Raw genomic sequence first — 17041 nt, 5'->3', positions numbered from 1 at the left:
GAAACCACTCAATTCGGATGAATTTCGCCATTTGCTCCCAGCATCCAATTTGTTTATTCATTTATTTGTGTTTTAGTATCTGTATAGATTGTGTCAGTAGTTCAAAAATTTACAGTGTCACTTCAAAAAAAGCTAATCAGTCACAGTGCGTTTTCTCCAGCGTGTTCTCTTTACAGAGGCTTTGTAATGAATATGTAGTACAAACACATTACCATCGGGGATACATGTGTATTCTGTGGGCAGCATGTTATTCTCTTTTCGCTCGCCAATTGGCAGGTTGTTCTCTTCTTATTTATGGGCCAATCTTGTAGTTGCATTTTTCGGCACTCATCGGTCGGTCAGTGAAGATCGATCGTAACAGGTCGCTGAGCTAGTTCTACTTGAGTTTACTGATGGTGAAGTCGGAGAAGATTCAACCATGGTATTCCTTCGTCTACTGTTTAATCATCTTCGCTTCATGGTTCCAACAATATGTAACTGACTACAGCGCTTCAATACACGTCATATAGAGGGCTTTGAAATCCATATGCAATTTCTACTTCTCAAATGCTGATGACGAGTCCATTGTGACTGTAGCTTCTTTAGGGTGAAGAGAACACAACCGCGTTGCTCCAGATCGCAGTTTCAGATCTGGCATCGCGAGTGATCTTGAATCTTATTGTCGTGCTCTTCTAAAAGTTTGTGCTGTCCTGGAAAAAGTGGGCTTCAAAGATTCATTTGTGCTGAAAGACAGTACATCAGTTACAAGAACTTGGATGAGGCAAGCATGACATCTTAAATCTTGAATTGTTCATCTCCGAAAAGCGTTGCTGCTGTCGTGGAAAGAGAGGGCTTTAAAAATTCATTCGTGCTCTGTGGTTGTTCTGCCAATATTGTGCTTATCAGATGTGGTTATCGGTTTTTCGTGAGGGAGATACGAAATGATAATAACTTTATCCTGCATGTGTTGGGAAAAACGCAAATGTTGCGATTTTGAACTTCAACAGTCCCTCGTGGTTTGAGTGACTGGGAATGATGGGCTCTCAGTAGTAATAGGTTGGTGATATTGGCGATGGTGATGCATGATATGATCTGATGTGTGTGTGAATATGACATAGTGTTAAGGGGGAACTATGCATCATAATGTGTCGCAAGTGAACATGCAAGGACGGTCTCGCTCCGCGCTCTGCGAGGACACCGTGGTTCCTGGGTGTTGCAACCCTTGGGTTGTACGGTGGATTAGAGGGATCCTACCCATCGTGACATGGGTCGCGTACCTGGTGGTCGGGGCTGCTATCTTCGAAGCCGTGGAAAAACCAGAAGCACTGATTCGAATGGAGAATCAGGCGAACAAACAAAAGGAGACAAACGACACTATTGTCTCGCTGTTCGAGCAGCTCTTTGCTTTTACCAACGGTTCCATGAACATGGCGAAGCATGATCAAATCCTGGCCGAGTTGGTGGGCATTTTGAAGGAAAGTGCAATGGAAACGAACGAAGTTGTTGCATCTCAAGAAGCGCGATGGGAATTCATGGAATCTGCAGTGTTTTGCATGACGGTTATATCAACAATAGGTAAAGTCATATAATTCTTTCAATTTGAAGGGACATTACATAATTGTTTTTTTTTTGCTAAACAAAAGAGTTCCTGACAGTGTAAGCACTTTTGAATCCCACCATATTAACACATCGATTAAAAAGAAATTAATGAAACGCTCACTGAGCGATTAACTCCAAACGGTAAATTTAATTAGTCTCTCATCTAATTAGTTTCTCATTTATTTCTCATCAAATGTGACATTTCAGACGAACATAATTATTTCAAGGGATGTTTTTCGACTTTCATCATCATTAGACCGTGCTTTGTGTAATTCTGTGATTTTGGACGAGTTTTTTGTCTTGCTAATTCTGTAATGTTCCTTCAAAGGAACACGTTGCCTTGGCTCGGACGAGTTGGTCTGTAAAAAGCGTTTGTAACCGTTTTTTAATAAAATGCATATGGTTGGAACGATGTTTGAAAAGTAGAATACAGTGATCCACACAAGTTTGCCTCGAAATTGCGTGGTTTTCCTTCTACTGTGCGAACTAACACGGTCAGCCATTTATGGGAGTCAAAAATATGGCCGACTGTGTTAGTCGACGAGGTAAAAGGAAAACCGTGCAATTTAGAGGCATGTTTGTGTGGATCATTGTATTCTACTATTACATTATCTGTCTACCCATGTACATTTTATAATAAACGGTTACAAATTGCTTTTCAAAGACCAACTCGACCGATCCAAGGCAACGTGTTCCTTTGACGATTAATTACTAACTCCCTATGAATGAAACCAAAGACTCATAAAAATATCACGTCGAAGTTTGGAATGCTCAGTTGTAAAACTCAGAACGAACTATAACGCTAATGTAAATTGTCCCATCTTTTAAAAAAAAGATCCCAAATTATTTACCGATCCAACCGCAGTTTTGGTGTGAGGCTTAATGGAGAAAAGAAAATGGCTGCGTGTTGATGAAACTGTGTATGGAATGTCTGTTTTTTTTTTGTTCTCTCAATTAGTCTAACACCAACAATGGTTGTTGTTTTGAGATTATTATTGTTCTTCTTCTTTTGAGTTGTGTGTTTTGTATTTAAAGATGCTATGTCAGATTTCTGGCCCCAAACATTTAAAAAAAAAGTTTTTTTGAGTGAATGGTATTTCAAAGAGTATCACCCGCTCTAACGAAAAAAGGTTTAACTTTTTCTTTTAATGGTCAGGAACCATGACAACAATTTAAAACGTTTCTTATAAAACACATAAGAATTGGTCACGTGATATATTGTCGGGATCCCGACAAAAACTAATTTTGAGCACTTGACTTCACTGCTTCTAATAATTGGCGGACTTTTTCGAGCAATGGCTCAAATGAAAGCTTGTAACTTTCTCGACCCTCATCAAAATACCTATTGAAGTTTAAATCAAAAAGTTTGGGTCAAATCGGCCAAAAATCTGACATAGCATCCTCAAACAAAATCCCCCTAAAAAGCAATAATAAAAAACATTATAATATGCCTGTATTGTCGGGTATAATCGGGTATTGTAAAGAAGATGGAGATGTCATGGACAGATTGAGAAAACGAATTTGACCTTGAGTGGTGTGCTTCATCTGGCCGTCGAGGGAGACGGCCATTATTGCTCGTTTTGTTTGTGGTGGGAAAGGCCGGATTGGTCAATACTTTCAACCAAAAGTACAAGCTCTCCCTAACTGGATAGATCAAGAATCCATAGCAGATATCTCTCGTGAGTTCAGTGATAAAACTTCACTCTAAAGACCGTTTGAATTAGACCCATACAGTAACTAGGCCGATGTACTCCTTATTTCTTCATATTCTTCCCTCCGGCCCTTCGACTTTGTTTTTACATCTGCATTCGTCTAGACTTCCAGTCGATTGTCTATATTTTCCCGAACTCCACAATCCACAAAGTGCCCCAAATGGCAAACATCGCCTACTGTTTGCTTCGCAATAATGTCAGAAGATGAAACATCAGACATTGTAATTGTACCCATAGGCGGTTTTTGCGCTCCAAAAGGATGTTTTTCGGTTCACCATCCATCGAAACGAATCCATTAGAATAATGGTAAGCAAACATGGCCAGCGACTGTTTAAGCACGATGTTTAACAGGCGCTGCGTGGTTGACCGTGTACACTCGTTACAGCGCCTGATGAAACAGACGTCGATGACCAAATGACATTACCCGTTTGATCGTCATCCACTGTCTATTGACTCTCGTTTGGTTTGCTTAAAATGTCGGAAACATCAACTTGGAGCGCCAACAAATAATAAGTAGAATTCAAATGAATATGTCATCTTTGACATTTTGAAAAATCGGTATAGGCGATTTACCATTTAGTAATGTCTTCCTCTTTTTTCGTCTTTTGGGCACTTTGCCGAGCGTGAGTTCGGAAAAAATCATATACAACCAACTTGTAGTCTAGTACAACCGAAGATGTAAACATTTCATTTCTGAAAACAATTTAAGTACAGTTCCCGGGTTTTGTTTTGTCTCGTTTGAATAACTTTTGTAATTAGAAGTTATTAGTATGATTAAAGAGCTGTAAACGTTGTTAGACTGCAGGACTTGCAATCACAAGGTTGTGGGTTCGAATCCCCCAGCTAACCGCTGATTGCACAATGACTAGAATGAATATTGTCGTCTAGTTAATGAATCACAATTTCTTGATTTGTGTAACTCATAATCATAGCCGTTAAACCAATGTTTGTATGAAAGAGATTGGCGGTTGCCAGCTTGGTGTTTATATCCCTTGTGTGAGTTTGCCAAGTTCCCTTCATGGGAAGATCATTCAAACAAACAAACAAACAAACAAACTTACAAATCCACTTTATGGGCAAAAAGCATATACTTTGGTTTTTGGAACCTTCTATTAATTCTTAACAAATACATACAATAAAACCAGTGTGGCCAAATTTCATTTCAAAAAGTGGTCACATTTTTGAGATGTCGCCAAAAATCTGAAATGAACGGTGTCCGCGCAAGAAGAATATACCTGAGAAACGTTACTGACAGTAATGCTTATCAGATTCAAACTTTGTTGCACAACAGGTGATATATTTTTTCCATAACCACACTACTTCAGAGTAAAATATTTCTTAAAATGCTTAATACTACCGAAAGCTGCTGACACGGCAGGCCTATTACCAAGTAGGATGTTGTTCTATTTCATTAATTATTTTAAGAATGATTTCCCCAAGTATATCTGCCCTTTTAATACACAGCTGTTGTCGAGATTTCTCGAGACTTATAATCGCGCCCGCCATTAATGTCTGAAAGCCAAGCTATAAAAAAGTGCATCTCAATCTAATTGAAACACATAAAAGCAGCACCTGTCATTATCATCGCTGAAGCGGCACCAAGTCTTGCGCCAAGTTTTATGAATAAATCAATACTAAAAAATAAAGCGCCCAATGCCGGAAAGCCTCTGGGTGGAATTCAAAAAGAGTTAAGACTAGTCTTATTTCAAGTTAGGACGAGATTCTCGTCCTAACTTAAGACTAGCCACACGTTTTGTATCTCCCAGGATTAGTCCTAACTATTTGTGAAATCGACCCCTAAAAGGTCTTTATACTTTGGCGTGATCTTAAAACCAACTTTGCATAAATTATGTGGTCTTTGACAATTACCAAAGGTGTATCGTGTCTTTAAGAGGTCTCTGTACTTCGTCGTGAACCATAAAGCCAACTTGGCATATGGACGTCACAGCTGAATGGTGAGCTAGTTTTAAGTAGCTCTGCCAGTAAATTCCTCTGGCGTTTCTCAATCCTGACGTGATGGATCGAAAGCTTGATGCACTCTGCAAACGAACACCTTAAGCACTTTTCAAACGAAAAGCTTTTTTAAAACGGTTGATTGTAAAGCCTACTTAAAAGCAACCTTAAAGGAACTGGACACTATTGATAACTACTCAAAATAATTGTGAGCATAAAAACTTACTTGGTAACGAGCAACGGAGAGCTAATGGTTATATAAAACATTGTCAGAAACGGCTCCCGCTAAAGTAACGTAGTTTTTTTTAAGAAGAAATTTCTTACTAATATATTTGATTTTAATAAGAGATCTCATCTGAGGTATCGAATTCAGGCTTCTAAACGCAAACAACTTGTGCGAAAAGGGTATTTTATTCTTTTATTCTCTCGCAACTTTGACGACCAATGAGTTCAAATTTTCACAAGTTTGATATTGCATGCATATGTTTAGATGCACCAGGTGAGAAGACCGGTCTTTGACAATTACCAATAGTGTCCAGTGCCTTTAATAGAAAGCCGTGTAGAAGGAAACACATTAGTACTGTGTTTGCTTTCTCGTCAAGAAACGCAAATAACTAAGACTTTAGTACGACTTTATTGCGTGCTTTCAAACAGTTTATCAAAGCGCATTACGAATCGCTGCCCGGTCCGATGAGTCTTAAGCATTCATAAAACCTTCTTAACTCCTTTGGAGTATGCACCAGCAGCCGAGTTGGCGCCCAGGGTGCAACTCAAGCCTACCCTGACAGGTTCTCATTGATACTCCTGTGAAGTTTTGTGGCTGAGCTGTTTAGATCACCGAATTTAAACTCTGGTGTTTCTGATCAGCAGAGTGTGGGTTCGAATCCCCAAGCAGCGACACGTTCTTAAGCAAACCATTACTTTGTCTTTCGGATGGGACGTTAAGCCGTTGGTCCTGCAGTGCAGGGCTTGGACTCGTCCTAAGTCCTAAGATAAGTCTGAAGTTTAGGAAGCGTTTTGTGAAATCGACGGCAGTGCACTTATTGAACAGAGAAGGGGTTCGCCCCGGTGTTCCTGGCTGTGGCTGCTGTACGCGCTGCACTGTAGCACCTTGTAAACCCATTAAGGTGCTACATAATGGGTCTCAGAATCCATCACCTTTCTTCCTATCGCCTTGAGTACCTTATTTAGTAGATACGTGCGCTATCTAAGACTTCGATATTATTTATTTTATTATTATTATTATGTGATAAAAAAACAGTTATTGTTCTATGTCTACCAAAGAACATAGTGTCAAACCCGGGATTCGAACCAACACGTTTATGACTCTGTCATCCGAAGCACTAAGCGCTAATTGCAAAGGCACTTATGTTCCATTAACCTTGCTGTTTATTTTGTATTTATCTTGAAGACCATTAACATGTCACACTAATTGCAAAACTGTCGAAGTACCCGCATTTAAAAAACACATGCCTAGTATGCAAATAACGCAGTCATTTATTTCAAAACCGCTCTAATATTTGGCAACTCAAAATGTGACTAACGAGTTTAGATTATCTTTTTAAACTGTCGGTTTAGTTAGAAAAGTGGTACACGACAGGTGTATGTCGTGGGGGGTTGTGCCTTCGATGTCACAAGCTATAATTTGACACGCAATCGGAGAAGGGTGTTTTGGTCTGGATCACAGCTCTTGGCGGCTTTATTGTGAATATCACATCATTCATCTAAAAAAACACGTCTGTGTGATATTTTATCAGCCATTTTCTGACATAAGATTAGATTTGCACTATGCTCTCCAGCTGTGACTTTCCTTTATGATCTTCTTGATAAGGCGCGAAGCGAACTTCAAAAAAGTCTACTAGTTCACAATTTGAGCCGTAGACCGTGTGATTGATCCAGTGCCAAGTTTCATATTCTGCTAAAGACCACACAAAACAAGCTAAGCACAAAAACATTCTGCTGAGGGAGTATAAGATCACAAGCAAACATACCATTTCATGATATAAACCAGTTGCGACATCTGGTTCCTGCTTTACTTTCTCCTTTTTTTTCGGGGGCGCTTAAAAATATTCCATTTTTAAAGCACCTTTGTCTGTATTGGGCCCTGGACGGTTATATTCATCGTCAACTACAAGGTTGATTTTTAATTGACTAGGAATTCGAGTAAATAGACAACAAATCCATCACTGATAGTGACGGTTGAAAATAGGCTAATGGTTGTTAAGGCAACAATGCTGTCAATCTGAGCTATCAAAATATGAACATGTGATGTAATACGGACAGCAACCGTGATGTGAAGGTCTTCAAAATGATACTTCTTTCACTATGTGTTGAGCGTAACCAGGCGTACAATAGCATTATTAAAGGGAAGGTACACGTTTGGTAATTATTGTCTAAGACCAGTCTTCTCACTTGGTGTATCCCAACATAAGCATAAAATAACAAGCTCGTGAAAATTTGAGCTAAATTGGTCATCGAAGTTGCGAGAAAATGATGAGGGATAAAACACTCTTGTTGGACGAACTTTCGTGCTCCTGGCTAGAAGTCTTTTATTATTTTAGAGAGAAATTACCTCTTTCTCAAAACCAATGCTTCTTTAGAGGGAGTCGTTTCTCTCCAATGCTCGTTACCAAGTCAGTTTTTAAGTTAATGTTTGTTTTCAGTAATTACCGATAGTGTCCTCTCCCTTTAATACATTGTATCGATATGAATCGAATTATGGGCGAGCTTGAAGGTTGAGTTTATACTGACTAGTTTATCTTCCATCGGTTACTGTTTTTAATATTAAGAAACAATATACACCTGCTGCAAAATGGCTTCGTATTTCCATAGAGGAAGGACATCCTCTATGGTATTTCTGACCGCCACGATGTGTGGGTGTGAGCGTGTGTTTGTTCCTTGTAATTTCTTCGTAGTGCCGTATGTACATTCTCGCCTGTTTGTAATCATCGAGCAACTAGATTCGTACCAATAATAATAACAGTGGCTGCTGATAAAGCGTGCATGTGCGTCACTCGATGCACTCTAGGCGGTTAAACATACACTGTTTCATTTAGCCAGATCTGTGGGGTCGACTGCGTTTGAATTATGAAATCTCTTCTTTTATGTAGCACCATTGGTTACAAGGTGCTGTGGCGCAATATGCTGCCAATCCAACCAGGAACAGCGGGGCAAACCCCTTCCCTTTTCGATAAGTGCACTGTGTTATTTCACTTGCGTTACACCCACACAACACACGGGACCAATGATTTTACGTCCCATCCGAAGGACGAGTTCCAGTGGGCAGTTAAGTTGGACACAAAGGCGAACGAGAATTTGAATTTACGCTTTTCCATCCCCTTGGAGCTAACCACTTGTCCTGTATGCAAAAGGAACACTTCGGCAGCACGAGAAAATACTATATTGAGATCCGGTCCGCTTAACCGGTCTTTGACAATGACCAATGTTGTTCACTCGCTTAAATCTCTCTCCCTTTTTCAGAAATATTTTGCTTGAATTATTTTACCTATATAAATCACACTGTGATCAAATGTATCGTCGTATTCACGTATTGATGTTATTGAACTACTCTGTATTAATTCCAGAGTCTACGAATACTTTCTGCTCATTGTTGTGCTGCTATAGCATTTAATACAGTAAACACATGTCCAATGGTATACAACCGTAAAATAAACAGCAACCTACAAACCAAATTATAATCAGCATTGGGAATACATACTAATTATCTTTTACGAGCAAACGATTCCCCAGTGCATTCATCAGTTCTCCATCTGGCTTTAATTTGCACAGTGTAAACAGCCGTTTAAGTGAACCGTCAAATGTGTGTCAATCTATACGTAATCGAGGTTTGTTTCGTAGCCAATTTCAGCAAATAGTCATTATATTTTCATTAAAGACACTGGATACTATTGGTAATTGTCAAAGACCATTCTTCACACTTGGTGTATCTCTGCATACAATAACAAACCTGTGAAAATTTGAGCTCAATCGGTCGTCGAAGAGGCGTGATATGAATGAAATGAAATTACACCCTTGTCGTACGAAGTTGTATGCTTTAAAGGCAGTGGACACTGTTGGTAATTACTCAAAATATTTATCATCATTAAACCTTTCTTGATTACGAGTAATGGGGAGAGGTTGATGGTATAAAACATTGTGAGAAACAGCTCCCTCTGAAGTGACGTAGTTTTTGAGAAAGAATTAATTTTCCACGAATTTGATTTCGAGACCTCAAGTTTAGAATTTGAGGTTTCGAAATCAAGCATCTGAAAGCACACAACTTCGTGTTACAAGAGTGTTTTTTTCTTTCATTATTATCGCGCAACTTCAACGACCGATTGAGCTGAAATTTTCACATGTTTGTTATTTTATGCATATATGTTGAGATACACCAACTGTGAAGACTAGTCTTTGACAATTACCAATAGTGTCCACTGTCTTTAAGATGCTTGATTTCAAATCCTCATAATCAAATTCTGAGGTCTCGAAATCAAATTCGTGGAAAATTATTTCTTTCTCGAAAACTACGTCACTGCAAAGGGATCCGTTTCTCACAATGTTTTTTACTATCAACAGCTCCCCATTACTCGTAATCAAGAAAGGTTTTATGCTAATAATTATTTTGAGTACTTACCACTAGTGTCAACTGCCTATTTAAAGATTTTCCTAGCCAATTTCAGCAAGCAAACTTTTTATCTTCATCACCACGCAATGCAAATTCATGTTTTACTCCTAATCCACTCAAATTAGTGTTTCTTTTTAGATGTATAAATGCATTAAGTATTGTTTTCGTGGATATATGGTTTCGTTTTTCTCAATCAGATGTATTTCGGTCATTCTAATTTAATAGGGGTCCAAGATTATTGCTGTCGACCAATCTTGAAATGCTCCTACACCATTTTACACTTGGTTAGACATGAATGGTTGACCAGCTCTTGCTGCTGGCTTTTACGAAATTAAACGAGTCTTGCAGCCTTTGTGAAACTGAATTGTTGTGAAACTGAATTGTGTCTTACATGACGGGAGAACGCTGTACTAGGTCATGGAAATTACTCATGTTCCATTTCTTTTTGTTCCAAGAAACATACTTTTAGCAAGAAGCAAGGACATAATCTCGATGAGAAGAATTGCGCTAAGTTTAAAAAAAAAAACTATATATGAATGATGCGTTTGGTGAAGTGTTTCAGGACTGGAACCGTTTCTTGCGTGGCTCATGGAATGCTCCTTTGAGTATGTCTATAACAAAGTTCTACTGTACAACCTTTATCATTTAAAGACCCAGGGGTCGATTTCACAAAGAGGCTAGTCCTAGGAGATGAACAAATTGCATGGATAGTCCTAAGTTAGGACGAGTGACTAGTCCTAACTCGAGATAAGACTAGTCTTAACTCCTTGTGAAATCCACCTCTGGACACTATTGGGAATTGTCAAAGACCAGTCTTCTCACTTGGTGTATCTCGAACAAAACAAACCTGTGAAAATTTGAGCTCAATTGGTCGTCGCAGTTGCGAGATATGAATGAAAAACACCATTTTCACACCAAGTTGTGTGCTTTCAGATGCTTGATCTCGAAACATTCGTGGAACATTACTTCTTTCTCAAAACCTACGTCACTTCAGAGGGAGCCGTTTAAAAAAATGTTCAATACTTTCAATCTCTCCCAATTACTCGTCATCAAGAAAGTTTTATGATAATAATTATTTTGGGTAATTACCAATAATGTCCACTGCCTTTAAGGTGTGTGAGTATTTTCAGAGTTCATTGGTTTCATTCTTAGACGGACGAACTGCTTTTGACACTTTTAGTTTGTTTTAACGTTTTGTTTTAAACGTTTACTAGCTTTTGTGTAAGTTGTGAGAATTTTTTAGATGTCTTTGGTTTTATTCAAAGACGGATGAACTGCCTTTTGGTACTATTGTCTGAGCTTGTTCTAACGTTTTGTGTTTAACGTTTAACTAGGTTATGGCTACTTGTCACCGAAGACGCAAACTGGGCGTGGTCTATGTATCGTATACGCCCTCATCGGTATACCTCTTAACATCATCGTTATGGCAGGTGCAGGTAACGTCCTCGCCCGTGGAATCAGATATCTTCACCGTCGATTGAAACATTGCCTATTTACATTGAAAACCTGGCGAAAAGTTGGGCCACCAAAGCAGCAAACAGCGCCATCAAGAGGTGTGGACGCGAAAACGAGTGGGAATACGTCGACTAATGGCGGACAAGACAACAGAGGCTTTCAGTTGCAGATTCGGCGAGCGGATTTGTCGACTCCAGATGCTGTACGAAATCAGTCTAACCCGGATGGGAATGGCACAAAGAGTAACGGGAACGCGCATGACAATAACAGGCGACTCTCCCAATGTAGTGATATTGACGCCCCTGTGGACGCCATAAACGACCCTAATTTCCCCGTGTATTTACTCATAATTGCTGTATTGATGTACGTGGTGGTATTTGCGTTACTGTTGTGGTACAGCGAGATGGGACGGTGGAGTATTCTAGACTCGTTTTATTTCATCATCATAACCATCACCACGATAGGATTCGGTGATCTGCGCAACCAGAAGTCAAAAAGTAGTTTGTCATTTTTTGAAAATTTCATGGCAATTGCTACTCCCATTGTGGGAATGGTTCTTCTCTCGGCTGTAATTTCAGTCGCGATTAATAAGTTTGGGAGAAAGACAAGGATGATTGAAGACAAAATCTGCGGTAAACATTGACTCAGAGAAAGGTTGTTTTTTCATTCAAAGTGTACTCATCTATATGCTTTTCGTTTTCATGAATTCCCGACTGCGCAAAATATGGAAGCTTTTATAACGCAAACTTTAAGCCGGCCTCAGGTCGACCTTGCGTCAACAAAAAAAAAAAAACAGTCGGCGACTGACTTTTCAGGATCACAGTGCGCCTGAGCTAAGACCATCGGGAACTTTTCAGTCGGTTATTATTTTAATGCACCGGGGCGAACCCCTTCTCTTTTCGATAAGTGCACTGTGTTCTTTTACATGCGTTACACAACACATGGGACCAACGGCTTTACGTCCCATCCGAAGTAAGAAGCAATGGTTAAAGTGTCTTGCTTATTTACGACCTTAGCGTAACTGCGATGATTTTAAGACAATCTGAAACAGTCGCCGCTCGAAAAAAAAATAATAATAATCGCAAGAGTAGAACAGTTTAAACTTGTACTACGTGATCCCGACGGTCGGGAACTAATCGCAGGCGCACGATTTCTCAGTTGTTGTGACCTGAGCATGTTTTGTCTGCGCATTGCCGACGGTTTGTTGCGGGCGCAAGAAAATCGTAGGTCGACCCGAGGCCGGCTTTAGGTAAATCTTCCCCCGCTCATTTTAATCTTATAAAGACACTTGTCATGTTTTATTGAATTATATTCTTCAGTTTTGCTTTGCTTTGGTTGAGGGGAATCTAGACATGCTTTTCACGTTCGGTTGTGCACCTGTTTGTGATATGCAATTGAACCATCGGCCCCAATGTTCTATAGGCGTAATTCAGGGATGAATGTACATGGATCAATAATTCCAATGTTCTTAATCTCATAGACAGTCCAGGCAATTCTCCCGGGGGACTGAGTCCTCAGGTAGGAAGAGATTTCTTCACACGCTGGCAAATTTCTTCAACATCATTCCACCAGCTGTTTTGAAGAATGTTGCAGGCTACAGTTAAGCTGGAAGTGCTATCCCTTATTGAAACCTTAATGTTATCTTCTTTCGGATGGGTGACATCCTTGGGTAAATTTTCCCTTGTATGACCCTTGTCTGAAATTGGGCCGTGGGTGGATGAATTCAGTGGATGCTCATTTTGCGCCATTGCTGAATTTGAAGCAGCAAAATCTGCAGAGTCCCCTAGACATGCATCAGTCCCCTCCTCAGACACTATTGATTAAACCGCGTTGTATCCGCTCCACGCACAACTTAAAAGAACTCGTTGCCTTGGATCGGTTGAGTTGGTCTTTGAAAAGCGTTTGTAACCGTTTGTTATAAAATGCATATGGTTAGACAGATGTTGTAAAAGTATGATCCACACAAACATGCCCCGAAATTGCACGGTTTTCCTGTTACCTCGTCGACTAACACAGTCGGCCATTTATGGGAGTCAAATTTGTGACTCCCATAAATGGCCAACCGTGTTAGTTCGCAAAGTAAAAGGAAAACCTCGCAATTTCGAGGCAAATTTGTGTGGATCATTCTATTCTACTTTTAAAACATCTTTCCAATCATATGCATTTTATAACGAACGGTTACAAACGCTTTTTATAGACCAACTCGTCCGATCCACGGCAACGTGTTCCTTTAATACTGGGGACCCGCTTCGCATTAATGTGCGTAATAAAACCACACGTGCAGGCATAATTTTACACAATAGGTGCGAGGTTCCATTCGAAGTGTAAACGGCTTATCTGGAATGTTAATCAAAGTTAAAAGCATTTAAAAAAAATTGTTACCCTTTCACTGATGTGTGTTAGTAACGCTGTATACTCAGTACTTTCCCGAGTTTTGTTAAAACAAAAACATATTTTTCTTGATGCAAATTTAGCATCTATTAAATTTAAAGCATACGATTTAAGACGATTTCCTGTATTACACAAAGAGGCTGCATACAGTTTGGGCCATTTGATGTAAAATCATTATACCGTGCTGAGATGCGGGGTTCTAGAAATTGAAAGGAGCATACGTCACTGTCAATGTCTGGTTTCCTGCTCAAGCAATGAAGCGACAGTTGTTGTTTCCGTTCAAAAGAGGGGCCAGACTAAAGTTTTTCAGTTGATTGAGGGGGGGGGGGGGGGGGGGCAATGAAAGAAGACATGTATGACTGCACTGTGACATTGTACTACTGGTGTGGCGATTTGTCAAAGCAAAGTCATATCAAAGTCAAGTCCATATATATTTTGCTTGCGGTAACACCATGTGCGTGTCTACTTGCCGGGTAGAGTTTGTTCTAAGAGGACGGTCTTTCTTTATTCTACTTCCGCGGAGGAGTACACGGTGTTACCGCAAACCCAAAAATTGATACCTCACCATGCAATGCCTCAAATCCTATAAAGTCAAACCCATTCCACTTGTTTGTAAGACACAAACTGGGCCCAATTTCATGGCTCTGCTTACCGTAAGCACAGAGTCGGCGCTTACGGAAGCAGGGAATTTTGTGCTTACGGCAAGCGTATTTCACGGGTTAGCGGCGAATTTGGGCTTCTGCGCGTGCGTACTTCACGTTACTAGGCATTCTACGCTTACAAGGCTAGCGCAGAAATTCGGCGCTTGCACGTAAGCGGGGAATCGCAAACGTAAGCGCAGAATTCGGCGGTAAGCAGAGCCATGAAATTGGGCCCTGTTTTATGACGATGGCGTGCAAAGATTTCCCGCTCATTTTGTCTGCATGAGATTCACCTTGACCACCATGGTTTCTGGGAAACCACGGATCTCAATTTAGTACAGCATTACGTATACACTGCAGCTCCAAGCAGACAAACAATCACCGCTAGTTAGTTGCTTTGACGTTGAATGATAACCTGCAATTTTTCACGGCATGGACATCAATCATGTAATGGAAGTCTCTCTTTATGGACGGGCCCTTGGGACTTGATTACGCGTTGTGGGAATAGGGAACATTTACTGACGACGTGTGACACCCATTGTTTATGACAAATGGATGCTTGCTCGAGAGGCTTAATTAAACTGGAACTATACTGACGTATTGGAGGCTACGGGAGTGTGTGTAGCCCTTGACAAGGACGCTGTTAGACTCCATTTCAAGTCTGAGATCGTGATTATTCCTCTGCCTTAGCCACGAAACGCCCCACGGATATCACAATGACGGAGGTTAATCTGCAAGAGGGCGCTATCATTTCAGATAATAATGCATTGGCCATCGGGAAGACTAAAAGCCACGATTACAGACTTGGAACCAAGTCTAGGATGCTGTGTGCACGTCACCTGAAACAATTGCCCGTGTCTGCTTATTACACGCCCTCTATTTTGGGTGCGTTCGTTTAGCTTCCCTGGGTGAGCCCCTGACAAGAGCTAAACGAACGATCACTCACCGCTCTCGTAGTGACGTCATGTACCCCTGGAATGACGTCAAAGTTATTCGAACGCACCGGGGCAGACCGGGGTCGACCCAGGGAAGCTAAACGAACGCACCCTATGTGTGGAGTATACGCAGTGCTTTCGCTCGCCCCATGGTCTCGTCTAAGACCGCGGGGATGGCCTTTGACTGGTCCCCCTCTGAAGACAGGCACTGGTCTTACAGGCCCAATGATTTCATTGGATAAAGCGTGCAGTGACGTAAAGCTTTCATATCTGTGTTGTGATTGGTCTGAGATTATGTTGTTTTGTTGTCTGCAAAAGTTGGCCCTTTTCTTCACACGAGGCAACTTTTGCAGCCAACTTGGAGGCAACCAACTGCAGTGCATACCACAGGACAACTTTGGTAGCAAACGGGTCATGTTTCAAATAAATAAATGTCATTTGAAATGGAATTATATTCTTCCACAAGAGAAATAGGTGAGCATAGGTGAACATTCAAATGTGAATGCTTCTTCTTCATCTGGAACTGGTTGCCCGTAAATTGCCTCGTATGACATGGGCCCAATTTCATAGAGCTGCTAAGCACAAAAATTTGCTAAGCATGAAATTTCTTCCTTGATAAAAACAGGATAACCAGCCAAATTTCCACGTGATTTTCAGGATAAGCAAACAACAGCTGAATACCAGTAACCAGCAATATGCAACAAATGGAAATGTAGTCGATAATCCTGTTTTAATAAGGAAGAAATTTCATGCTAAGCAAATTTTGGTGCTTAGCAGCTCTATAGTTTGGGCCATGGCCCTAATTGTCAGCTTGAACTTTCGGTCGTCTGCGTGCAGCGTACGTACTTGTGCATACACATGCATGTATTTATTCACTATGTAATAAATAAATCTTTAATATGAAATGGAATGATATTCTTTAATGTATGTATGTAATTTATTAAGAAAGACTTTCAACCGTGTAATTTACAATAAAAGATCTTTCAAACAACACAAGAAAATTAAGTCATCATTTTTGTGTAATTGTTCTCATTCAAGACTACCTTTTAATGCATTGACTTCGTTTTAAATAGTTCATTCGAAATGTAAAGACACAACAGTATCAGCACTTTGTGTGACCCAACATATACATGACATAACAAACCTTTGAAAGTGTAAGTTCAATTGGTTATTTGAGTCGAGAGAAAAAAAGTTGGGGGCAGGTTTCACTGTTTTTCACACGGTTTTTGGACTCAATTGGTGCTAATCGATTTACTCGTGTCTCAAAACTATCATATTATTTGAAATAAAAATATGTGAATGGAACTAAGCCATCATTACCATACTTAGACCAAGAAATATCTAAGTCTGTAAATATGCTAATGTTCAAGTCTTAACAATACTTTGAGGTTCACAAATAATTCCTGGTGCCGTACGAACAGAAAAATAAACATTGAAGGTGGATGAGACGGGGTGTAATACGGAGGAAATACATCAGATTTAGGCCAACATGAAATTTACAACTTTAACTTTTTTAACTGAAGATAAACATTGAGTAATGGTGGCTTACAGTAACTGTACGGTAGTGTGTTAGGAAGGCCCTTTCACACTGTCCAAAATCTCAGGGTCAGAACCGGTTCCGTTTCACACTGTACAAATTTAAACCCGCCTTCGACCCGGGTAGCATGCTCTAGCCGGATCGAAATCAACCCCGGCAGGGACCAGGGTTGAAAACCTCAATCCGGATTGAAATTGCATTTTTGTCTGCGTGAA

The 17041-nt window shown here is 40.2% G+C and overlaps 1 protein-coding gene across 1 annotated transcript; it reads left to right on the top strand.

Annotated features, from left to right (window-relative positions):
• Positions 1-717: 717 nt before the first annotated feature.
• Positions 718-13196, top strand: LOC139940763 (potassium channel subfamily K member 18-like). The gene is made up of 2 exons (XM_071937140.1): positions 718-1554; positions 11202-13196. Exons 1-2 carry the CDS (start codon positions 1113-1115, stop codon positions 11963-11965), a joined length of 1206 nt encoding a protein of 401 aa, XP_071793241.1. The 5' UTR covers positions 718-1112; the 3' UTR covers positions 11966-13196.
• The last annotated feature ends 3845 nt before the right edge of the window (positions 13197-17041 follow it).

Source organism: Asterias amurensis, chromosome 8, assembly GCF_032118995.1.
Source record: "Asterias amurensis chromosome 8, ASM3211899v1".
Taxonomy (NCBI): Eukaryota; Metazoa; Echinodermata; class Asteroidea; order Forcipulatida; family Asteriidae; genus Asterias; species Asterias amurensis.
The sequence above is the reverse complement of the archived record's forward strand: the minus strand, read 5'-3'. Positions and strand labels throughout refer to the sequence as shown.

What these genes read in the sequence shown, in the direction of transcription:
- LOC139940763 (XM_071937140.1), top strand. Translation starts at nt 1,113, where the DNA reads ATGCATCATAATGTGTCGCAAGTGAACATGCAAGGACGGTCTCGCTCC. An exon ending in GACGGTTATATCAACAATAG is followed by an intron (nt 1,555 to 11,201) that starts GTAAAGTCATAT and finishes ACGTTTAACTAG; the next exon opens with GTTATGGCTACTTGTCACCG.